This window comes from Calypte anna, chromosome Z (genome assembly GCF_003957555.1).
Source record: "Calypte anna isolate BGI_N300 chromosome Z, bCalAnn1_v1.p, whole genome shotgun sequence".
Taxonomy (NCBI): Eukaryota; Metazoa; Chordata; class Aves; order Apodiformes; family Trochilidae; genus Calypte; species Calypte anna.
In genome coordinates, this window is record NC_044274.1 from 25113492 (window position 1) to 25138373 (window position 24882).

Genomic DNA, 24882 nt, shown 5'->3' on the forward strand with positions numbered 1-24882 from the left:
GGACCCCCGTTTCCCGGGTGGCCCTGCAAGAGACACCGGCGCGAAACCGTATCAGAGGATCCGGCAAGCTCCGTGAGCATCCAGCCATCCCTCCGACACCGTGCGTGGTGACCCCTCCCCACCTCCGGCGGGCGGAGGCGGTTCTTGCGGCGCGGGGCGGTACCGGCGCAGCCCCGGCCCCGGGTGCCGCTCCAGCGGCGGCCCGGCGGCCCCGGCCTGGCAGCGCCAGAGCTGCGCGGCGAGCGGTTGGGTGCCGGGGACCCGCCGGCCGCCATGGGGACCAACGCGCCGCCGCGCCGGGAGCCGCTCGCCCGCGGTCCCCACGTAAGTCAGCGGTTTCGCTCGCCGCCGGCGGGGTCCCGGGGGGAGGGCCCGGCGGTGCGGGCTGGGGCCGCCTGCGGGAGAGCCCGGCGTGCGGGGGCGTGCGGGGCTGCCCTTTGTCAGCGCTTTCCCCTGGGCGGGCAGCTGCCCGGGCGGCGGGCAGTGGCCGGTCTGGCCGCACCCTTGGCGGGGGAGGCGGCGTTGGGCCGGGGCAGCCCCACGGGGAGAGCCGGTACCGGCGTGCGGGGAGCGCCGGGAGGAAGCAACCCTGCCCGCTTGGCGAGGATGTGGCGGCAGGTGACAACGCGGGACACGTATCTGTACTCGGCTTCTCCATCTGACTTCTGGGGTTGCGGCCGTGCCGGCTGCTGTGCTGGGTGTTGAGAAGTTCTTCGGAGAAGGGTGCGATATGGTTGCCCGTCGGTGCCCGTTGTCGCCGGATTCTCTTCATTGCCAAGTTGCTAGCAAGCTGTGGGGAGCTGATGACCTTCCCAAAGCTAGCGCTCCATGTCATTGTGACTTCCTTGCCTGTTATTTGGAAGATGAGAGTTTAGGTTTGGACTTACCCTCATGGGGGTATTATCTGGAGTAATACGTGGGGGTTTTAGGATTGTTAATCAGCAGAGGGTTAGGATTATTAATCAGTTCTATTTTACTAATGTAGCAGTGTTAATGAGGAATGGTCCTACCATGCCAAGTGCTATACAGACAGTGGGAAGAAAGGCATGGACCCCAAAGGATTCACATCAAGGAGAACATGGACAGGGAGATGGAGAAGAGACATGAATGGAAGCAGGGTAACAAGGGGGCTTGAGCTCTCTGTGTGGTTATTCTTTTAGGTTTTCTTGGAAGGCATTCAGCTAAGAAGTGAAGTGAAAGCAGCATTAAGGAAAGGCAGTGGAGAAGGAAGGATGGAAATTCAGAAAAGTTGGGAAGGTAGCACTGGAGAGAGGGCTAAAGAGCCAGCCAAGTCTGCAGGGGGTAGTCCTGCTTGCTTGCCCTTTAGCCAGCAATCCCCTTGCAGGAAATATTTCTGCTGATGCTGTTGCCCTAGGCTGTTCACTTTGCCACCTGTAGAGCAGGTTTTGTGGCTCCCTGTCAAGCTGTTTTGTGCTACCAGGGGTTATGGCTCTTTGCACACTGGAAGTGTGTGGGAAAGGCCTTGAAGGACATGTCTGCCAAAGCACAAGACAAAAGGTGTGTGCCTGTTGTGCATAGGCAGCCATTTGAATCTTAATGTCTTACCACATCAGCTGGAAACTATCTTTCTCTGAAGTGTTCCCTTATGTATCTTGATTTCCTCTTTCCTCCCTGCCAGTTCTGACTTCAGGTTTGGCTCCAGGTCTCCCTGAAATCTGGAGGTGTTGAGAAATACCATCACCTTGGATATTTGTCAGTGAAGGCTACCATCTAGGACCCAAACTTAGGCTTTAAAGAATGGATTTCCAACAAGCACTGAAAATATGTCTGTTGTCTTTAATTTTAAGTAAGAACTTAATTTACAACATATCTGCCCTTTTGCAGCACTGTTTCCCTATAGTGCCCTAAGCTTTAATGTGACACCATTGTGTCAGTACATCAGATGCTAAATAGTAAACCAACTTAGGGACAGAAGTGAGAATTAACAAAGCTCCCCATTCATATTAAAGAAATCAAGGGCACTGATGAAGCTGTAAAACATTTGCATGTCCCACAGGGCTTTTAATTAGAATGTTAATGCACAAAAACTAAGTGGACTTTTTAACTTGGGAGCACGCTTTTACCTGAAGATTTCTCACTTCTGCTGCATTGCTCCTTTAGCATATCACACTTAACAAGTCTACCTGCAGCCTGGAAAACTTTAGCTAGTAGAAACATTGGCAGCCCACACTAGAGGAAGTATTTAAGGAAAGGAGATTCTCGTCAACACTGTGTTGCTCAGGGAAAGGGGAATTTCATGGGAAGTTTATAAAACTGTGACTAGGGTAGAGTCGAAGATCTCTGTAAGGCTTTCTACAAACCAGCATGATTTTGTGTGGTAGAAGCCAGTCATGGTGATTTTCACATTACAGATTTATCTACGAAAATATATAATGACCTTTTGAAAATCCTGTTCAAATTGAATGGTTTTTCTTACTATTTCATTGTAAAAGATGAAGATGACTTACAGAATTTTGTATGAGAAAACACAGGCATGAGAGCACCATATGCAATGTTTGTATTTCATACCTGCCTTTAAGAGGTACACAAGGAAGTTTCAGAACTCAAAGGAAAAGTAAGAGAGAGAGCCTCACAACGTGGAGCCTTAGTAGACAAATGAAAGGGATGCTCTGTCCAAGTTTCTAATAAATACTGCCACAGCAGCCAGGCCAGTCAGAAAATCACCTGTAACCGTGTAAATCTTAGTAACTTCCTACATTCTGGTACATAGAGGATGCTAATCTCTCAATTTTTACAGTCTTCACTGGAAGGACTCAGCTCAGCCTATGAACACATGCTGAAGTTAGAACATCTGTCAGGAGAGTTGCCCTCCCTGTGATACTGAGGAATATTATAGCAGTTGCTTTTATTTCTTTGTAATTATGGACCACCTTTCACTAAAACATCTAGTTCTAAATCAAATCTTTAATAAAAAACATGGATAGCAAATCCAGCTATCATAAAATCCTGATAAAATGAGACTATCCTAACTTTTAGGATGTGATAGGAGTAAGGTATGAAAAGCAGTCTCCTTTCAGGGAGAAACCTCCAAGGAGATATCCGTCTAAAATCTCTGCAAGGCATTGGAAAGAGTGCTGACAAACTCAGTAGGATTTTTTTCAGTTCATTCAGTCTCTAACAACTTAAGCAGTAACAGCTGAATCAGACACTCTTGATGTGACTTTTTTTTTTTTCCCAGATAAGTACCAAAAGAAGAAAACAAAGAGGTAAATGGCCATTTAACATGGGGTAGGGGGCATTACTTTCCTAAATGTCATCCTGAACTCCACAGATTTGGTCTTTGTCATTTACGAGGTCCTGCTTCCTGTCTAACTAAAGCACATCTGTGGAAGGTTTGTTGGTTGAAGGCTTTCTACATACCCTTTAGAGATAATATCTCTTTTAAAGTTATGTGCTTATTTTTACTTTTTCTTGACTCTTGTTTCCGCTTTAGAAAAACAAAACCATTTCTGCAGATTTGCTGATAATGAAAATAAAGGCCACAGACACTCCAAACAAAAAATTTAGACATCTTGAGCCAGAATTCATAACAAAGACATATTTTTATGTAGTGCCTGATATGAAAACCATTGTGCTTTTTACTGGCATTTGAGCTTCTGCAGGCTTCTTGAAATTAAAAAATCTGAAATTGTTTCAAGAAATTCTAATAGTCTAGAATTGAAGATTGCTGTGCAAAGCACATGATTAAAGAAGACACTTCAATAACTCAGCTAATGATACCTTGTGTGTTACAAGCTTCCAAGACAGAAGGCTGTGCCCTTGGTGAACAGCTACAGAGTTGCACATTTTATATTCTCTGTGTCTCAACATTTCCCCATTTTTCTTCAAAACTGTAAACTGACTATACGCTTTGTACTGCAACTGCCTTTGCAGTATTTTCTTCTTTCAACACATTTTTGTCTTAAAGCAGTTAATAGCTGAAGGTCAACATACTACACACAAACCAGATTCTTTTATTATGAATGAATGAATGTGGAAATAGAAATACACGATTATCATCCTTTAGTCCTGACATTAGATCTCTGCTTAACAGGTTCCTTTTGTAATTATGTAGTATCTTGAGTACCCCTAATATTAGGAACTAGCAATGAAGATACAGTATTTCAAGTATTTTTCAGCCAACAGTAACATTGAAAACATAGCTGCACACAAGTAGGATGCCACAGAACCTCTGGAGGGATAAGAAAGGTGTAAAAAAGAAGCTGTACAAGAAGAGCAAATAGGAACCTCTAGACCAGTTTGCAGTACATGAGCTATTTAATATTAGTGACAAGTGGCCAGACTGTGATGCAGTATGTCTCCTTACTGCCACACATTTAACTTCAATTTCAATACTGTCAATTTTAAGTAGAAAAATCAGACAGTCTTCTCATTGGATTATATTTTCTGACTCCTCCCTTCCTTTTTCCCCAGCATCTGGTCTATTGGACTTCCTGCTCCAAGACAGCACAGCTCTCAAGCCTTTTTTAGAGCTCACAAGTCTCCACAGACCCACATGCACCCACATTCTCTTCTCAGGACAGGCAACAAAATTTACCCTTAGTTCATTTTGCACTTAGTGAAAGGAAGATTGGGGTGAGGGCAGAGGGCTACCTGGTGCAGAGCAGAACACAAGATTAGAACTACTGCATGGTCATTCATGGTAATTCTGGTATCTTCCATCTGTAAAATTGTGATAAACAGAAAGGAAGCTGAAACAATGTAGGTTTAGCTGCCACTGAAAGATGGATAGAGAGCTAAGCTCTGTCCTGGAAACTTGCCTCTTTAAAGAAGTATTAAAAGCTTTTTACTGTGATGGAAGCCCAAAATGACCAGAACTGAGAAGGCTTAACAGAACATGCTTTCTGATCTTTCACATAAGAGAGCCATTTGAATCCAGGTAACTTTGCTCTTTCTTCTGCATGGTTTCCTTGACCAAGTACACAGAGCAAACAACTCTCCCACCTGTAGCTGAGGTGGAAACTGGGATCTGGGATTTGTCAAACCTATCTACTGTTCTTACCTAGAGATGACAACTACCTATCAAGTTGATTCTTTGCTGGCTTTTGTTCAGATACTCTGAGTATGTACAGCAGCTCTATTCATTCCTGTTTGTACATACCCCAAGTTGTTTTAAGTAAACCATGTTTGCAAAATGAGGGACTCAAATGCACAGCACAGGTATGAGCAGACAGCAGATGGAAGAATTCCATCACAAGAATCACCCCAGCCTACGCTGCCGTAATTGTTCAAGAACAACTGGTTTGAAGGCAGCTTTGGCTATGTTTAACTGTGTCATATTCCCCAGTGGGTATTAGATATATGTCAACAATCACCAGTAAGAGTTAGATTAACTCCAGCAGTACTGATCAGGAGTTAAGCCTCAGAAGAAACAGACAATCTATTCCCTTAAGAGTTTTTAATCCAAGTAAAGAAAACAGACCCTTTTGAAGGATTAGGCAGATCACACAAACAGAGTGAATCACATGATGAATGCAAAAAGTGGGTCAGTTCCACAATTTTATTTTTGGAGAGAAGGAGTGGGAAAGAAGAGTTTAGTGGGTCTTTTCAGACAGAATTAAGATAAAGGCTCAAGTTGTTAAACACTGAACAAAGTGAATAAAGTCCTCTTGAGGTTACCAGCACTTTTTCCAGCACTTTGTATGCATTTCAAATATATAATGTCTCACCTCCCTACCGCCAACCAAGGAATCCAAACCCATTTATCCCAAATGCAGATTGCCTTTCATGCAATGCCTCTGTTGAACCCTGCAACTTTAACAGTTACTGGAAACTTAACTCAGATTTTATAGAGTATAGGCACATGCAGATCTATCATAATACACAAGGCAGCAGCATTTGCCATCTTTCCAAAAAGAAAGAAGAGGCTTGTAACCTCTTATAAAACACTGGCAGAACTAAAGAAAATCCTGATTTTTTTTGTTTTGTTGTTGGTTTTGTTTTTTTTTTAGCTAAATCCTTGTTACTCAATGAGATTCACAACTCTGCTTATTGTTGCAAACCTGGGGGTTTGATGGACCAAATTTTAACACAGAATCATAGAATCATTTCTGTTGGAAAGGACACTTAAGAGCATCGAGTCCACTGTTAACCCAGCACTACTGAACCATGTCTCTAAGCATCATGTCTATATGTCTTTTAAATACCGCCAGGAATGGTGACTCAACCACTTCCCTGGGCAGCCAGCTCCAATGCTTGATAACCCTCTCAGTGAAGAAATTTGACTTATTATACCATCTAAATCTTTCCTGGCACAATTTGAGGCTGTTTCCTCTCATCTTATCACTTGTTACTTGGGACAAGAGACCAGACTTCCCATGTTGCTACAAATTCCTGCCTCCTTTTCTCCAGATTAAACACTGCCAGATACCTCAGCTGCTCCTCATAAGATAGCTCCCTTCATCAGCTTTGTTGCTCTTCTTCAGAGATACATGCTCTTTGAGACAGGTAACAAATTTTCAGTTTTTTTCCTCTCCCTTGTTTGGGAATTCTGTGCCTAGCAATCCTATCTACATGCAGGTCCTCCTTTTGATTTATCAAAAGACACTGAGCAAAGATGTGAGAAGTCTAAAGACTAAAGACTAAATCTCCCAATTACCCAGTATATGTTATTATCTTGTCTTCCATCTCTTCCCTTTCTCTGAAACATCAGATACAGGCTATATGCTTAATTAAGCTTGTATCAAGCTTAATGTAATGGTGGTCTATCTAACACCACCATGGTTGCTTACAATTACTATTAACTGCACAGCTCACCTGGTAGTTTCAGCCAAGAAGAACAAACAGGAATATGCAGGAAGGTAACAACGTTCTGCTGTCTGTATTGTGTATCTGCTTATATTCTCCTATCATGTAGCGTGGATTCCTTGGGCTTTTTCTGTAAGGGATATTCACAGTTAAATGCACTTGCAGCAGTGGAGCAGTGCTGTGCCAGACTTAGTCTGGCTATGTCAGAAGGACCTGGTCTTCTGAAAGCCCATACTTTTAAAATTCAAGCTGCTTTCAAGTCTGAAATTGACATGGACAGCTGCTTCTAGTTGATTTTGAAAATCTTTGTCTAAAGTTTTTACTTTGTTACACTCTGCAGCTAGTTTTGACATACATAAAAGGGATGTAAATGGACAGTTAGAGAAAGAAGAAGATAATGCTCCACCTCATGTAGATGTTGATTTGGAAAGACAAAGACACATTCCTTTGCTTTCAGAAGGGTAGAAGTAAAACCGTGAATTGCCCCAGTGAAGAAGATCAGAGTGATACTGATTCAATCCACCCCCTGGGCACCCTTATAAATCCCTTGTCAGACCTTTCACCTCTTTCAGATGTGCATCGAAGAGTAAGATCTTTGAACAAACTATAAACCAAACCAGATGATCTTGGGCTTTTTGGTGAAATCTTAAGTAGCATGACCTCTAGAAAGAAGTGAGCTTCTCATCTCCAGCATTTCTCAAGGCTTTGTGTGGTAGTATCCCTTTTTAGTCCCTGCAGGGCTGTTAGCATTTTTGCAGCTTTTTTGATGAGAAGGACAATGAACTAATGTGAGGCTCCACTCCTCTAATGAGCCCAGTATTCCCTCAAGGTTTGGTAAGGACAGGAGACCCTCTTCATAGTGTCATCAGGGACTTTGAAAAGCAAAAGGTAAGGCTGACTACAGCAGGCACATTGTGGACTGAAGTTTGTCCTCCTATCTCAGCTTTCTGGATAGCCTTTGTCTCTCTGTTGGAGTGACTTGAGGTAGGGCTTGCTTGGTAACCGAAGATAGGTTTTATCTTATTTATGTAATATATGACATCTGCAAGAGAGAAATAACCAAAAAAAAGAATAAACTTTCCCCATTCATATGCAGTTTGTTGTATAAGATGATGAAACACCATTAGAACATCAAGAGATGCAATAATGGTATTGGTAGAACAGCTCTCATGCTGTTGCTTCTAGCTCTGAAAGTGCTAGTGTAATTCTGAATTTCTAAACATAGACACACTTTCATATACTTATGCTCAAATATGATTCAAGATCTTTCTCAGCATTTTTTTTTCAGTGAAACCAGCTGTAGATATTCTGGTGAACCTGTAATCTGAAAGCATTTACAGGAGACAGTTCAAACTTATTTATGGCACTTCCAGAATGCACATAGTTTTTTAAGCAATTGTGCAATATACACAAATAATATCTAGTGATGCAGAGAACAATGAAAACAACTTAAGTGGGACATGAGTGAAACGTAACGTGGCTTCTAGTTGCTATTACTGCCTCTAGTCAGTATTTAAGTTAAGATACCCTGTAGTTTGAGAAGTGGGCGTGCTCCAGTATTCTCAAACACTGAGGTTGAGGAATGACTCAGAAGACCACAGCTGTCTGAGGACTTTCTGAACATCACCATGAGATGTTCTTCTATTTCTCTTGGGAAAGTCAATTTGGAATTTAAAATTCCAAGTCAAGTCCTAAAGTTTTTTTTTACTCTTTAAATTAAATTTCCACAAATCCCATTGTAAAATTATTTTTTGTTGTTGTTGAATACTTCAGGTTTTGTTCCTTAAAGTCTTTCTTAGCACATACTTGTAACTGCTAGAATATTCATTTTTTTCTCCCTAGTAAAGGGCAGGAATGCAACCACTCCATTCCTTGCATCTATTTTCTTCTAGGTGTGTCAAACAGAGGAGTCATTATTAGGTCTCATTTTTCTAGAAAGTAGAGGGTGAAAGCAAATGGGAGTTGAGAAACCTCAGGTATTTTATGGATAAACAGTCAATTTGGACTGAAAAACTATGTCAGAGTGCATGTATAAAACAGCTGAACGTGGCACAAGCTTGATCAGATGGATTGCCCTACCACATTATACTGTCAGGTTTCAGCCACACAAATACGAGTTCAGAGAGAGGAAAATGAGCCAAGAATTCTCATTTTAATAGGATTGTACAGCACTAGCTACCAAAATGTTTTCTTTAGGTGATTCCATAGCAAAATGTTATGGGCATAGGTTGCTGTTGTTATACATGGTGCCTAAACTATTGAACCAGGATCCAAATTACACTAATCCCCCTAGTAACAGACCACTTTGGCCCCAAAACACACCCAGTGTGAGAAAACAAAACCCATCTCTTTTACAGTCAACTGAAACACATAGATGATGAGCAATACTTGACAGCTGGTTTAACAGCTTTCTTGATTGCATCACATGCCAATGAAGCCAACAGGATTTAAGGAAATGCAGGCATTCTTGGCTGAATTAACACGTCAGTCATATAATTCTGCAGCACACCCACACATTCTTCATGAGATACAGGCAAGTGCTCTAACTGTAAAGGGCTACAATTCCTCACAGCCTTTAAGTTCAAGCAACCTGCTTATTCTTTCATGCATTGCTGTGAGCTGTTTCTGTCCTTTGCATCTCCTAAAGGCAAGCTCACAGTTCATAGTATCAGTCAGCCTTCATTTTAAAAGCTCTTAACAAGATGGCCATCTCCACTGTAGCTGTAAGATAATTCAGCAGGTTTTGGTGCATTTTTCAGATGTACATTGAATCATAGAATCATAGAATCATAGAATTGGCTGGGTTGGAAGGGACCTCAGAGATCATCGAGTCCAACCCTTGAACCACCGTTGCGGTTGCTAGACCATGGCACTGAGTACCACATCCAGTCTTTTTTTAAATATCTCCAGGGACGGAGAATCCACCACTTCCCTGGGCAGCCCATTCCAATGACGGATCACTCTTTCCGTAAAGAAATTCTTTCTAATATCTAACCTAAACTTCCCCTGGCACAACTTAAGTCCATGCCCTCTTGTCTTGTTGAAAGTCGTTTGGTAAAAGAGCCCAACCCCCACCTGGCTACACCCTCCTTTCAGGTAGTTGTAGAGAGCGATGAGGTCTCCCCTGAGCCGCCTCTTCTTTAGGCTGAACAACCCCAGTTCTCTCAGCCTCTCCTCGTAGGGTCTATGCTCGAGTCCCTTCACCAGCCTGGTTGCCCTCCTTTGGACCTGCTCCAGAACCTCGATATCCTTCCTGAACTGGGGGGCCCAGAACTGGACACAGTACTCAAGGTGTGGCCTCACGAGGGCTGAGTACAGGGGCAGAATCACTTCCTTGGACCTGCTGGCAATGCTGTTCCGGACACAGGCCAGGATGCCATTGGCTTTCTTGGCCACCTGGGCACACTGCTGGCTCATGTTCAGCTTCTTGTCGATCCAGACTCCCAGGTCCTTTTCTGCCTGGCTGCTCTCCAGCCACTCTGTCCCCAGCCTGTAGCGCTGCATGGGGTTGTTGTGGCCAAAGTGCAGGACCCAGCACTTGGCCGTGTTAAACCTCATCCCGTTGGAATCAGCCCAACTCTCCAGTCTGTCCAGGTCCCTCTGCAGAGCCCTCCTGCCTTCTAGTTGATCAACACTCCCCCCCAGCTTAGTGTCGTCTGCGAATTTGCTGATAATGGACTCAATCCCCTGCATCAGTTATTCCCTTCTTCCCCTCCGATCTGCTCTGGTGGAACCCCCACCTGAAGTACTGTGTCCAGTTCTGGGGCCTCAGCAAAAGGACATGAAGGAAGAGCAAGATCGTAGGAGGGGCAGGAAGATGAAGTGAGGGTTGGAGCACCTTTTCCTGTGAAGACAGGGTGAGAGGGTTGGGCTTGTTCACCTTGGAGAAGGCTCCAGGTAGACGCTATAGCACCTTCCAGTACCTGAAGTGGAGCTACAGGAAAGCTGGAGTGGGACATTTTACAAGGGCATGTAGTGGTAAAATGAGGGGGAATAATTTTAAACTGAAACAGGGTAGATTTAGATGTGATATTAGGAAGAAATTATTTCCAGTGTGGTTAGCGAGACACTGGCACAGGTTGTCCAGGGAAGCTGTGGCTGCCCCATCCCTGGAAGTGTTCAAGGCCAGGCTGCATGGAGCTTTGAGCAACCTGGTGTCGCAGCTCAATACTATGGGGGCACACCAGCCAGTGACCACCTTCAGGGTCAGCCCCACCATCAGCCCTTCGCCAGAGAAAGGTGGCCGCTGCTCAGGGCTCCAGCCCCGTCTCTCCGAAGACATCCGCGGCACCACCGGCGCGGTGTCAGGTTACAGGGCTGCGGGGGAGGTAGCGGCCCGGGTACTGCCGGTGCCTCCGGCGGGACCCACAGCCCCACGGAGGCGGTGGGCGGAGCGGGGCCGCCCGGTTAGGGCGGGGCCTCGCTACTGGGCCGGCCTTGGGTGCGCTTGGCTCTATCGCTGCCGCTGTGGATTTGGCGCGGGGTGAGGTGACCGCGGAGCGAGGTGACCGCGGAGCGGGGCCGCGCCAGCCCGGCCTAACGGGATCCGGAGAGAGTAGGGCCGCTTAGGTCATGCGGCGGCCAGGGAGGGGCACACGGCACCGGCGAGCGGCAGGAGGGAAAGCGGGAGCGAGAGGGACAGCTCCGCAGAGCCTCCGGTAGCCGCGCCCCTGCGTTCGGCCGTCAGCGGGCGGGAAGTGCCGTGGCGGGGGCGGAGACGCATGCGCCTGGGGCACCCCCGGCGGGGTGGGTGAGGGGCGAGTGGAGCGGTGTGGGGCTGCGGCGGGAGCGGCCTCGTCAGGGCTTCTGTGCGTGACCGTGCCTCGGGGAGGTGCGGGTCTCTGTTGTTCCTGGCGAGGGGAAGGTGCGCATGGGGCTTTTGGGGAGGAATAACAAGAGAGGCGGTGTGGAGTTGAACGCACCGCGTAGAAAGGAGGGAGGGGGGGAAAGGAGAACAGAGGAAAGAAGGGGAGGGAACGAGGGAGGGTTTCTCCACAGAAGGGCACCCGTGCAGTTGCGTGGGGTGGGTGGGTTGAGGGAGTGGCTCTGGCACACTTGGGTTTGATGGCCCGTAGAGGTAATGGTGACAGAATGATAGCATCGTGGAATGGTGGGGGTTGGAAAGGACCTCTGGAGATCATCTGGTACACACACACACGCAGAGTCATTAGACACAACACACACATAGACACACCAGGCTGCACAGGATCGAGTCCAAGCAGATTTTGAATGTTACCAGAGAAGGAGACTCCACAGCCTCTCTCTGCAGCCTGTGCCAGGGCTCTGTTACTCTCAAGGAAAGGAAGTTTTTCCTCATGTTCAGGTGGAAATTACTGTGTTCGTGCCCATTGCCCCTTGCCCTTTCTCTGTGCACCACTGAAAAGTCTGAGTCCATCCTCTTGACACCTGTCATGTAGATACTTCTATGCTTTGATAAAAATCCCAGGTCAGTCTTCACTTCTTCATTTTAAGCAGACTCGGGTCTCTCAGCCTTTCTTCGCAAGAGAGATACTTCACTCCCCTATTCATCGTATTCATAGCCCTCCACCAGACTCTCCAGTAGTTCCTTGTCTTTCTTGTACTGGGGAGTCTGAATGTGGATGAGGAAGCAGAGATCCTGCACATGGGTATGCACACACAAGTATGTTGCATAGAAGAAGGGTTTTCAATGCAGAGATGTGTTCTAGTGAATATTGAGGTGCACAGCAGGAGCAATGCTTTGGAAGCGTGGAAAGGAGGTACAGAAGGGCAGACCCATCACAGGCATAATAATGTATCTATGCACTTGAGAGGCTTCAAAGGAGTGATCCCACATGCAGGAGGAGGAGGTCAGTGAAGAGATGATCCTGTTTGTGGAGGGACATGGAGTTTATCGCCTCTGCATAAGGCAATATGTGCTCAGGGTTTTGAGCCCCTCGCTGCAAGAAGGACACTGAGATGCTGGGGCAAGTCTGAAGAAGAGCGGGGAAGCTCATGAAGGGTCTAGAGCACAAGCCCCGAGAGGAGCAGCAGAGGGAATTGGTGGTGTTTAGTCTGAAGCAAAAGGCTGAGGGCAAACCTTGTCACTCTCTAGGACTACCTGAAAGTAGGTAGTGGTGAGGTGGGTGTTGGTGTCTTCTACCAAGCAACAAGAAAAAAACAATAGGAAACGGCCTCAAGTTATACTAGGGGAGATTTAGGTGGGATATTAGGAAAAATTTATTCACCTAAAGTGTTGTCAGGCACTGGAAGTGGCTACCCAGGGATGTGGCAGAGTCACCATCGCTGGGAGTATTTAAAAGACATGTAGATGTGGTGGTACTTGGAGAGATGGTTTATGGTGAACTTGCCAGTGTGCGAAGTTAACTGTTGAACCTGAAGATCTTAAAGGTCTTTTCCAAACCAAAATGATGGTATTATTCTGTAAGAAACAAACATGACAGGATGACAGAATGCTTTCTCTGCTTGCACAGGTGTCTTCATGGGGGTTATTGAAAGAATTGATTTTGTATATGATCATCTGTGTAGGGCTGTGAGAACAGATCCTGGGCATGTGAGTGTACAGGCAGCAGAGAAGCAGTGGTGCTATAGGTAACAAAGGGTGGCCTGCATGCACACTAGTAGGTGGTGTGGGAAGAGCTTTGAGCATGAATGACCTATATGCATGCCATACAGTGAAGAAAGCGGCAAGGTCAAATGACTGCACAAGCACACAGACATACACGGTATAGTGATTTTAAAGAAGAGTGTTCCAGGCTCACTGGTTTTGAAAACCATCACTTCAGAAATGTGAATGTAGGACATACCGGTGGTATAATTTGTTTGTGAAACACAGATGAAGGGGTGTCTCAAGCACTTGGCTTCTAACAGAAGTAACAGGTCCTTGGCTGATGTAAAATCTGTCTTGGAATTCCCCAATCTGAAAGAGTCTTTGAACCTCTTAATAGTCTAAAAGCCTTAAGATGGGATATGGAGGAGCACTAGATGAAAGTAAGTAGAGATTAATTATTTCAGGTAGTCTTCCATTGAGCACTTTTTTTTCTTCTCCTTTCTGCTGAAGATTAGTAGTTCCTAACAAGGTGGAAGAGAGAGACCTTGGAACAGAAAGGTCCCAGGTTAGACAAGACTGTAGATCAAACTCAGTATATTGTGAAATGCCTATAAACTAAGAGGCAATTGTTGGTGATTAATTATTTAAAATAATTTTAATTAACAAGTCTGAAAAGAGATGATTAGCTTGCAAAGTCTGTTAATACTAAAATCATAGTGGCAACAAACTTAAAATTATATAGCTCAGACATTACAGCTCTGCTTGAAGTGTGCTATTAGTGGCTGAAGGAACTTTGCTATTCTTGAAAGTGAATGCTATTTGAAAAAACTATTATTTTTGCATTTGGAGGCTCAGAACAGGTCAGAGTCATGATAGGATTTTGTCTGTTTTTAAACTGTCATGTAGAAATACATTTCATATCTCTTTAGAAATGATCCTCCAATTTAACCTGAAAAACAATAAATTGATTTAGTGTTTTTAGGCAGATTTTCTATGTAGCTTACACTGGACTATTATCAGTCCTTTTGCAAGGCTTAATATTTTGTTTCTTCAGAAAAACACGTTAAAACTGACAGCAGTACAAAAACTGTGTCTGCACCAGGGTTTGCAACCTCCTGAAACTTGTGCTAGAGAGGCTTAAGGAAGTACTAAAAATAATTCTGCTTTGGGGCTTTCTGAAACCTTATGTTAACAGAAGAGTAAATGTACAAATAGCATGAATTGCTTTTGACTCTGGTCAGTTCACATGTTTGTGACGTATCTCCACATCTAGTTCCAAAATTATTTCAAGAGACTATTATTGCAGCCAATAGCAACTGTAGTTAAGTGTGATCTATGGGGCCAGAAAGATGTGTGATCTAGCAATGGATTATGTTAGTATGGTGAACCATGAGATTTAATTTTTTTAGAACATAAGGGACTTAGTACTTGAGGACATGATATTTTCTGGATTTTTCTTCAGGAGTTCTAGAATTTTATGAATTGAGGAGGACAGAAAAACTGCTTTTTAAAAGCCTACTTTATATAAATGGAAAGATTACTACTTTGTCAGAGGGGAAGTGGTGGTTATAGCTCAGGCAGGTAACTTGGAGTTTAATCTGCTACTAAACAAGCTGTGAAATTGCATTAGAGAAAACATCTTGTTGCAGTAACTATTGCTGTTGCTTGTAAAAACACTGAGTGTCTGTAGAATCTCCATTGTCTTTAACTGGTTTTTGTCCCAAGTAGCAGCCAAGTTGCCTGATGATAAACATAATCTTTATTTGTCTACTGATCTCTAAAAGTTGTTGTATAACAACACAACATTTAGGTTAGACACAAAGAGGAAGTTCTTTCCTGTGTAACTGGTGAGACACTGGAAGGAACAGCGTGCCCAGAGGAACCTTGGCTGCCCCCTCCCTTGGGAGTGTTCAAAGCCAGACTGGATGGGGCTTTGAGCATCCTGGTCTGGTGGTGACCCTGCCCATACCAGGGTGTTAGAAGTAAATGATCCTTAAGGTCCTTCCAATCCAAACACTTTGTGATTCTTTCACTGTATTATTGAACATCATTAGGTACTTGGGCTTGAAGTCAATATTTAACTGGCTTACCACCCCAGAGTGTGATAAGCAGAAACTGATTTGAGCAAAAACTTTCTCTTTTCTTTCAAAGAATCTGTCGGTGGATTTACCTGTTAGCAGTTTGTTCCAATATGTGGCTTTGGAAGATGAGATTTTTTTATTTCATTTACTAAGACATCAGTAATTTTCCCACTTACGCAAAAGTTTCCATCTGAATAGGGAGAAGTCAGTTTACTGTTTAATTAGTTGAACTTCATAAGACTTAGATTTTGTTCCTATATAATTTTTATATATCATGTATAGAAGCAGCAAATTAAGTGAATTGTAACTAAAAAAATTATAAAAAATCTGCTCTTTTCTAAAATCTTTTCATGATAGATACAGTGAGGCATCAGTTGTGTTACCAACAGATGAGTGTCCGTGTTTCTAGACTGCACTTGTGTATGCTGATCATGAAGTGTACGATTTACTTCCTATAATGATTATTATTAATGCTTTTTTGTTCTCCCATGTTATTTCAGGAAGTATATTTCAAGAACCTTTCAAAACAGAAACAAAAGCAAGTCATGGAGAAGAATGGAAACAACCACAAACTTCGTGTTTGTGTTGCTACGTGCAACCGTGCTGATTATTCAAAATTAGCTCCCATTATGTTTGGTATTAAGGCAGAACCAGAGTTCTTTGAACTTGATGTCGTAGTGCTTGGTTCCCACCTGATTGATGATTATGGGTAAGGTAAATTTTTATATCTCTGTCAGCTGGTTTTTTTGACATTAGCAATAGCATGATGAATGTTTTGTAACAAAATCCTTGTTACTGCAAATATACACAACAAAATGTAAAAACACTTTTTTCAGATTCTGTTTCGTTTTGCAGTTCCTTCTGAGGCTGCATATTTCTGGGGTTTGTGTAAAAGCTCTATTTGACCAGGATCATGGACTTTATGAAGAAAAAAACTTGATCCATTCAGATTTCCCTAAGAATATGACTGTAGAATGAAAACGTGCTACAATTTTTCATTTTCCAAGAGAAAAAGTAATCTTCAGCCATTTTAAGTTTCAGCTCTTCTGCTTTGCATAATTTTTGGAGAAAGTAGTTCTATATTCCATATCCCAGGGGAATACTGTTAGTTCTTACTTCAGGATTGAGGAGGAAGGAAAGAGTGGTTACCCCTTTCTGATGAAATGAGTAACTGCTAGGTATATTAGGTATAGTTTGGCAGGAGAGGTTAGAGTCCCCTCTATAACACCCTATAATTAAGCAGTCAGATCATCTCATTGGGAGGATGGAATTTCTTAGTCCATATCCCTTCCTCAGGAAGGTCTTCCCACCTCCTAGGTAAATATTCTCCTGTTGGCTGGGGAAAGGAACAGCGTGCATATTCTTGCTGGGTGTGTTTGTGCTTGTTGGTTGGTTAGTTTTACTCAGGCTGCATTTACCAGATTGTACCCAGTAAGTGGAATAGATAGGAGAATGTTTAGTTTGCAAGTCAAAATCAGACATTAGCATAAGGTTTGCAGCGTATCAGCATTGTTCAGTTTTAAGAAATACTATGAATATCTTGAAATAAATATACTTTTTGGACTTTCCAAGAAGAAATTATGGGATTTTGTAAGTTAAATTGTGAGGATTTTGTATTATCTGAAACTACTGACAGGAAACTCCACACTCCTGCTCACTCTCAGTATAGTGTCCTGTTCCTTTCTTTGCATGGGACATTGTTTCCATCTAATAATATGGCAAGTTGAATTCAACACTACAAAACTAACCTGAGTTCAACAACCAAACAGAAAAAAAGAATGAAACTTCTTGCCAAGTTAGCATGTTGAATTGCATCCTGTCTAATTGGAGAAATAAAGTAATCCCATTTAATTTGCTGGAAATTAGAAACATGACCAATTTTTCTACAGTCCTGAGCCCTTTGCTGTCTGCAAGACTTGTGCAGAGTTATCAAAATTCTACTTTGACAGTTCCAAATGTCTTGTTCCTGTCTCTCTGATCTAGACAATTTGTAAGCACAAAGCAACAGAGATTTTATTCTGACAAATGCTGTTGCTGTTAGTTGCTTTGTGTTAAGTATTCTTAAATCCAGGTATTTTGAGACCTAGCCCTGCACTACTTAATCTGGGGAGCCCAGAGAATTCATGGGTCCTCAGCACATGTTTTCCCAGTCCACTTGAGTAGGGTAATAAACAGCAGCAGAATTCAAATTGTAGTGATGCTGTGAAATGTTTCTTACTGAAACGTCTGGATGATAGAAAAAGAAACAAAACTCAAAAAATCCAGTCTGGTTTGTTCCCTAGGTTTTGACCTCTCAGAAGGGAAAGAATACAAAAGAGAAGAAAGTTTTCTGAGATAAATGCCCATAGTAGGGAGAAAAGCAGGTGTTACGCTACGAAAGTCAGAGCTGCTTAACTTGGTCACATAAAAGTTGAAAAAAAGCAAGTTACCTGACAAGTTTCTTGTAGGAAGATAAGCTCTGTGTTCCAGCAGTAAGCAGAACTGGGTAGGTAGATAGGGTTTTCTTTAGTTATGTAAAATGGAGATGGTTCCTTTACTTGAGCTGGAGCACTTTTCAGTGTTTACAGTTTTTGCCAGTCTTTGCAGATCATGAGATTTTCATTTGCAGAATGTGAGTAGTAGAGTGGGTTTAACAAAAACTAAATCTTATTTAGATCAGTTTTAAAATGTAATACTTTTATTAAAATCATTAATGTGTCAGATGGGCTAAGGACAAAATTGGAAAACTTGTTTTTTTCTCTTATTTCATCCCGCATATGCAAACTACTTAGGTCAGGTTTAGTGAACATGGAAGACAGATAATATTATACAGATGTATGATCTTTCCTATATCAAAGATGTAACTGTAAACAAAAACAACTCTCAATATTCAAGAATTGTTTTAAATTTCTTATTATGAAGCTAGTAGTTCATGTGGAAATTTTTTTCTTTAGTGGCAAAGCCTTCTTCCTGTGGACTGAAGGCCTGTTTGTGCAGTGATTTTTTTTAGCCTGTAAGTATAAAAGATGATGCTACTCAAATACAGCATCTCAAAAATGGATGTTACCTTCATGTTGTCTATCTTGAACATAAAAACTTCAGCTTTGCATCATATCTATTGTATTTACACAGCTGTCCAGTAAGGTCAATATATTTGAGAGGAGTCAGCATACCTTTTGTGAAAGGAAATCATGCCATACATATTTTCCAAAAGGCTCTGCAAACACACAAAGATTTTGAATCTGAGGGTTTCCAGAATATTTTCAGAAAGGCTTCATATTAAGGCTGTCTGTTAAAACTTCATGCTTGAAATATGAGGAAGATCTTCATGTACATGAGAACATTCTGTTAAAATCTTAAAAACTACTTTCCTCAATTAAAGACATGTGATTAACAGGCCTTTGTTCAAACCCAGTATGACTGTTCTAATATGCAGTGTCTTTGTAAAGCAGTGTTGCTGAGAACCAAGTTGTATTTACTCCTTCCCTTTTTGTCTTACCTTCCTTCAGTAACACCTACCGCATGATTGAACAAGATGACTTTGACATTCACACGAGACTGCACACCATTGTGAGAGGGGAGGATGAGGCAGCTATGGTGGAGTCAGTGGGCCTTGCACTAGTCAAGTTACCAGATGTCCTGAACCGCCTGAAACCGGACATAATGATTGTTCACGGGGACAGATTCGATGCTTTGGCCCTGGCCACATCTGCGGCCCTGATGAATATTCGCATTCTTCACATTGAGGGTGGGGAGGTCAGTGGGACCATCGATGACTCCATCAGACATGCCATAACCAAGCTGGCCCATTACCACGTGTGCTGCACAAGGAGTGCAGAGCAGCACCTGATAGCCATGTGTGAAGATCACGACCGCATCCTTTTAGCAGGCTGTCCCTCATATGACAAGCTTCTCTCTGCCAAAAACAAGGACTACATGAGCGTTATACGCATGTGGCTAGGTGAGCAGCCCACTTTTTATGCTTTTTGAATGACTATCATCACTAGACAAGTTTGGTAATTAGGTTATCAGCCTGTGGTATCTGTTAACCAGTGGTTCTAAGAAAAGTGCAGGAAAGGAACAGATGGACTTGTCGCTAGTAAGTAAAAAGTTTGCTTAACTGGAGATGATTATGAAGCAAAATAATGTATTTGGTAATAGTATCTAGTACTTTCGTTCTAAATTTGCTTTTGATCAGTGTTCAAGCCTGTGTTGCTGGAAAGCTACAAATCTCTCCTGGTAAACACATCTGGTCCTTTTGCCAAAACAAAAAAATAACCGCGTAAGTGGATAACTTCTCTGAGCTAAGCATTTAAAAACAGAACTGTCTTATACCAACAGTTATTGTGGTGTAAAGGATGTATTTAAATGGAATCAGAGAGAATTAGGTCTAATCTAAAAAAAAAATCAAAGGGAATTTGTATTTTGAGCATTCTTCTGAGGAACGCACTGTGGTAGGGCAGTGCACGGCAAAGACTTTTCATGTTTCATATTCATATACTTGCCAATAATTCCTGTAAACAATGAGGTTTGTGATTGATTTTTAACTCTCACAGAGCAGTCTACTGTGTGGCACATTAACCTGTGTGTTAGTGTTTAGGTGCTGCTGTCTAGAGTTACAGCATTTGCTTAGAGCTGCAAATAATAAGCTAGATCCTACTGGTACTCTTAATACTCTAACACTGAAATTTACGTACTATATAATCCCATTCAGTGATTTTACTGTTAGGGCTTTCACATTGGTAGCTCCAAAAATATGTCCTCCTTTATTCTTAACTGTCTTATGCCAATAAAAAAAACTTTTCTTGGGCTCTGTTTGGACAGGTGAAGATGTCAAAACCAGAGATTATATAGTTGCTCTGCAGCATCCTGTAACCACAGATATTAAACATTCCATAAAGATGTTTGAGCTGACACTAGATGCACTCATCTCCTTCAACAAGAGAACACTTGTTCTATTTCCTAATGTGGATGCAGGTGAGTAAAATTCCTTCATGACAGAGGAACACATACAGGTTGTCTTTAAAGCATACTTCGGTTCTTATTGAGAGTTTCTATCCCAGAACATCCAGCCAGATGGAAACTGTTAGATAGTCTCAGCATCTGGAGTGCATCTGCTGCAGCTCTATGTTCATATTGCTGGAGGACATTTCAGCTTTTCAGTGCAGAGAGGAAGATGAAGGGAAGCCATGTGACATGTAGAAGCAATATGAGTGGATTTTGCAGTGGGTTTTGGGATCAAATTGTCTGGCTTACAGCTTTGCAACTTACACTGTGAGGATCAAAAGAGATCACAAACATCTCAGAGCTGGCAATTCAGTGTTAGCTCCTTTGCATGTTTGGACTCTTGGTTTAACAGTAGAACTTGAATCATTTATTCTACCTGTTGTTTTTCTGTAGGAAGCAAAGAGATGGTTCGGGTGATGAGGAAGAAGGGCATTGAACATCATCCCAATTTTCGGGCCGTAAAGCATGTCCCATTTGACCAGTTCATTCAGCTAGTTGCTCACGCTGGCTGTATGATTGGTAACAGCAGCTGTGGTGTCAGAGAGGTGGGTGCTTTTGGCACACCTGTAATCAACCTGGGGACACGTCAGACAGGAAGAGAAACAGGTACACGTTTCCTTAACTATCATTTCCTTATGGCTCTGAGGTTTTTTTTGTTCCCCAGGATAAAGTCAAATGAATGCTTGACAGAGACTATCTTGTAATGTCAGTGAAACATAATTTTTGACCCATGTTAAAGCCTCAGTGGCTCTTTCTGTATCACATCAGTGCTGCTTGTGTATTTTATGTAAGATAATGAGGCTTTTGTCTATGTACAAGTTAAAATTTTATCTCCAATTGCAGTGGATTCCATTTAGGAGAATAAGCAACTAATTATTTTCCTTTATAGCTAATTTAATTTTCAACCTGTATTCAAATTTCACTTAAAACGTATAAACTCTTTACCACTTCAGGAAGCAACTGTATTGTAGTGTTTCACAGATATGCAAATATGACACTAATAGCCACTTACCCCATTTTGATCTGTGCGTTTTACAATTATTAATAGTTTTGTGTTGAAGGCTAACATTCTACTCTCCAGTGTTTTGATATCTTATCATAGGAGTCACCACTGCTTTATTGGGAGCCAGGGCATGCACATAACTGATAGTGATGTCCATCTAGCTGAAATCTGTCTTGCTTAGAAGAAGAAAAAAAAATTCTTAATTTCTAAGCAATTCTAATCCTCTACTGTATTTCAAGGAGCTAACCTGTCGTATCATGTTAACTTATGTCATCTAGGTGAAAATGTTCTTCATGTTCGTGATGCTGATACACAGGATAAGATTCTGCATGCTTTGCAGCTGCAGTTTGGTAAACAGTATCCATGGTAAGTACTTTAATTGTGCTTCATTGCAGGGTATCTTAAAGTAAAGTAAAAGGCATTTTATTCCTGAGGTGGTTCATCATATTTGACTGGAGTGCTTTTAATACATTAATCTGACATTACAAATTATTTTTCATTTCACGTTCGGAGTCACAGTACAATATCTGGTATGCAGATCAGCATTCATAGAGCAAAACGTTGCTTGTGATGTTTTGATATAACGTGTAATTTAAAAGCCAACAGAAAATCAAGAGGAAGAAATTGTAAATTTGTATATTTGATATTAAGAGAACTTGTTCCATCAGAGCAGCATGGGGGAGAACATCCTATCTGTCTACTTCTGACTTGTGCCTGAAGAACACACTATTTCATAGGTGGATTGACCTCAGGAACAATATGTAGAGAGTCTGGAGTGCAAGCTTCCAGGGGAGCTGCAGGATTATAGCCAAATGCTTTTTGTTATTCTTCAGCCATACAGCATTTGATCCTCTATTCTTCAATAAATAAGTTTTTTTAAAACTTCAGAAGACAATATTTGTCTAATTAAGGACAAGAATCAAAAGCATATTTCCTGAGAACTTCAGCAGAGTATTAAAACTGAATTCTCTAAAAACAAATGTCTAACAACGTATTTTAAAACCAGACTTAGATACTGCAAACTGTCATGAAAGTACATCTTCTCTGGATGTGTAGCACATACATAAACTTCTTGTAATTTGAGAGCTTTATTATGTGCTCCTTCCATTGGAGTAATTTTGGGGGGTTGGGCATCATTAGCTTCCCAGTTTTCTACATTCTATGTTCCATTTTCTAAAACAGTGCTAATGCCCAACTTGCACAATCTATTGTTTCATCTTCAAACTACTAACACTGTCTACCATATATCATGACCAACTCAACTGGTGTAAACTACAGTATTATAGGAAGCATAATTTTGTAATGACACAATGTTACAGCCTTCTGTCATTTAAAGAACTTTATATATTGCAATGTTATTTCCAATTAAATTGATTTTTTTTCTTTTCATATTACAGTTCAAAAATATATGGAGATGGTAATGCTGTTCCAAGGATTTTGAAGTTCCTCAAATCTATTGACCTCAAAGAGCCACTGCAAAAGAAATTCTGTTTTCCTCCTGTTAAAGATAACATCTCTCAAGACATTGACCATATTCTAGAGACCCAAAGTGCTCTGGCTGTGGATCTAGGTGGAACAAATCTCCGAGTAGCAATTGTCAGTATGAAGGTAAATCCTCTGTTGTGCTTTTAGATACTCTGCAAACTCCTTTGGGTTTTGTAGTTTTGTTCCTACAGTGGCTTATGTTGCCAAAGAGCTCCAAAAGAAAGTATCTGAGGGGTAAAGTAGATTTTCCATCATTATTTGCACCTCTCATACAGTCTTTACAAATTGCCTTTGGGTTTGCTATTCTAAGGCTGCTGTTAAACCAGCAAAGTCCACTGCTGCCACATGATCCTACATGCTCCCTCTCTATGGGAAGTTATACAGACCTCAAAGACCAGGGCAACTTTCAGAGGTGTTGGTTGCCTTAAAAGGTGACTCAGTTCACCCTGTAGAATTTTATATGTGAAGCAAAAAAGGGAAAGGGTCTAAGAACAGTCTTTTATCTCTCCACTGCTTTACGCAGCCATGTAATGGACACACAGAACCACTCTGACCAACAGGTAGCATATAGCAAAGCAGTTTACTGAGGGAGATTTGTGGATACAGTGTTTTGCATCTCTTCTGCCAAAAGAAGTCTGATTACAGACAGTAATGAAAAATCTCAGTATCTTCCTGCAGAGAAGCATAATCAGTATGACAGTCCTCAGCCTCAGCTGTTAAAGCATTCAGTGCAATGCATCACATCAGAGATGTAGGTCAATTAGAAAGACAATGGGGAGAAAACCAGACATGGAAAGCAGAAAAGTTGAAGAAACTAGAATTATTTAGAAGAGGAAACTGACTACGGGGTTGGTGAATTATTCAGAGAAGGAAAAATTATTTTATAGTTTGTCTCATTATCCAGCTTAGCTGGATGACAGCTTCGCTGTCAGTGGAAGAGAAGGCTACACTAGATAGTCTAGAAAGGTTTGCTTTTGCCACAGTAGTGGAATTTGGTTTTCGTGGTCTCTTTGAACAACCAGAATTATAATTTGTTCATCTGGTATTGGAAAAAAGTGGTGGATTTGAGTTGCATGATGATCTTCTAAAATTCCTGTTAGGGTTTTTATTTTGCTTTTTGATTGCTTTTGGTTTTTTAAAATTGTTTTGATTGTGTTTAATACCATCATCAGAGTAAGCAGAATTTAATATATACAGTAAAATTCATGGAGACTTTAAAGACTGAGTTTTAAGTCTTGAAGTATTTCTTTTCCAGTAAAAGTAAGCCATTTGAAATACTGTGTGATTTTATTAAATCTTCATGCTTAGGAGTTCCTCAGCCCACTTGTCTGGTAGTGGCAAAAGAGGAAGCTTTCCTTTGCCTGTGTCATAGGTCTAGTAAGTATGCATTGCTTGCATAGATCTGCCAGTAATTGACAACTTATTACAAGTGTTTGACAGCTAACTTAGAAAGGTGAAACGTACTACCTCACAAACATATCAAAAAATGAAGTTTTAAATAACAGCAAGGGAGGCAACCAAATTGGCATCAGTATCAGTTGGCTGCCAGATCACTTGCAAAGGCACCAGATAGTCAAACAGGTAAATACACCAAAGACCATCAGCTGGTTGTACAGATCAATGAAAAAAACACAGATTTCCTATATAAATTTGTGAGCTTCAAGTTTTTTGGATAAAACATTACTTGTCAGTTGTGTAAAAATACTTGTAGTTCTTAATCCAGGTTAGGAAATGGTAGTATAGTTAGGACTGAAGAATTTAACTCACTTAGATATCTCTCTTCCTGCATGGGAGAGAAGGAAAATTCTGAACTTTGCAGCTCTTCAAAGATGTGAATAAAGCTCATGTTGAGAAGTCTTTGGTTTTTATTCTCAACAGTATTGGACAATTGCTCCTACCATTACACACACCATTACTTCCAGACAAGTAATCACTTTGATATAGTTACCCAGAAAGAAAAGTTTCCCCCAGAAAAGATGAAGTCCTATGTAAATTGACCTGATATCATAGAATCATAAAATGTTTTGGAA

At 41.8% G+C, this 24882-nt stretch overlaps 1 protein-coding gene across 4 annotated transcripts in view; it reads left to right on the plus strand.

Annotated features, from left to right (window-relative positions):
* Positions 1-222: 222 nt before the first annotated feature.
* GNE (glucosamine (UDP-N-acetyl)-2-epimerase/N-acetylmannosamine kinase) overlaps positions 223-24882 on the plus strand; it is a 33642-nt gene continuing 8982 nt past the window's right edge. Inside the window, exons 1-7 of one of the 4 annotated variants that reach the window (XM_030467807.1) lie at positions 223-324; positions 15879-16087; positions 18867-19318; positions 20182-20334; positions 20758-20970; positions 21646-21733; positions 22765-22975. In XM_030467807.1, the coding sequence (XP_030323667.1) occupies positions 274-324; positions 15879-16087; positions 18867-19318; positions 20182-20334; positions 20758-20970; positions 21646-21733; positions 22765-22975 (1377 nt within the window). In that variant the 5' untranslated portion in view covers positions 223-273. Of the gene's footprint in view, positions 325-11198; positions 11273-11508; positions 11633-15878; positions 16088-18311; positions 18371-18866; positions 19319-20181; positions 20335-20757; positions 20971-21645; positions 21734-22764; positions 22976-24882 lie in introns of those variants that run through there. The other 3 variants (XM_030467809.1, XM_030467808.1, XM_030467810.1) reach the window with 3 other exon arrangements.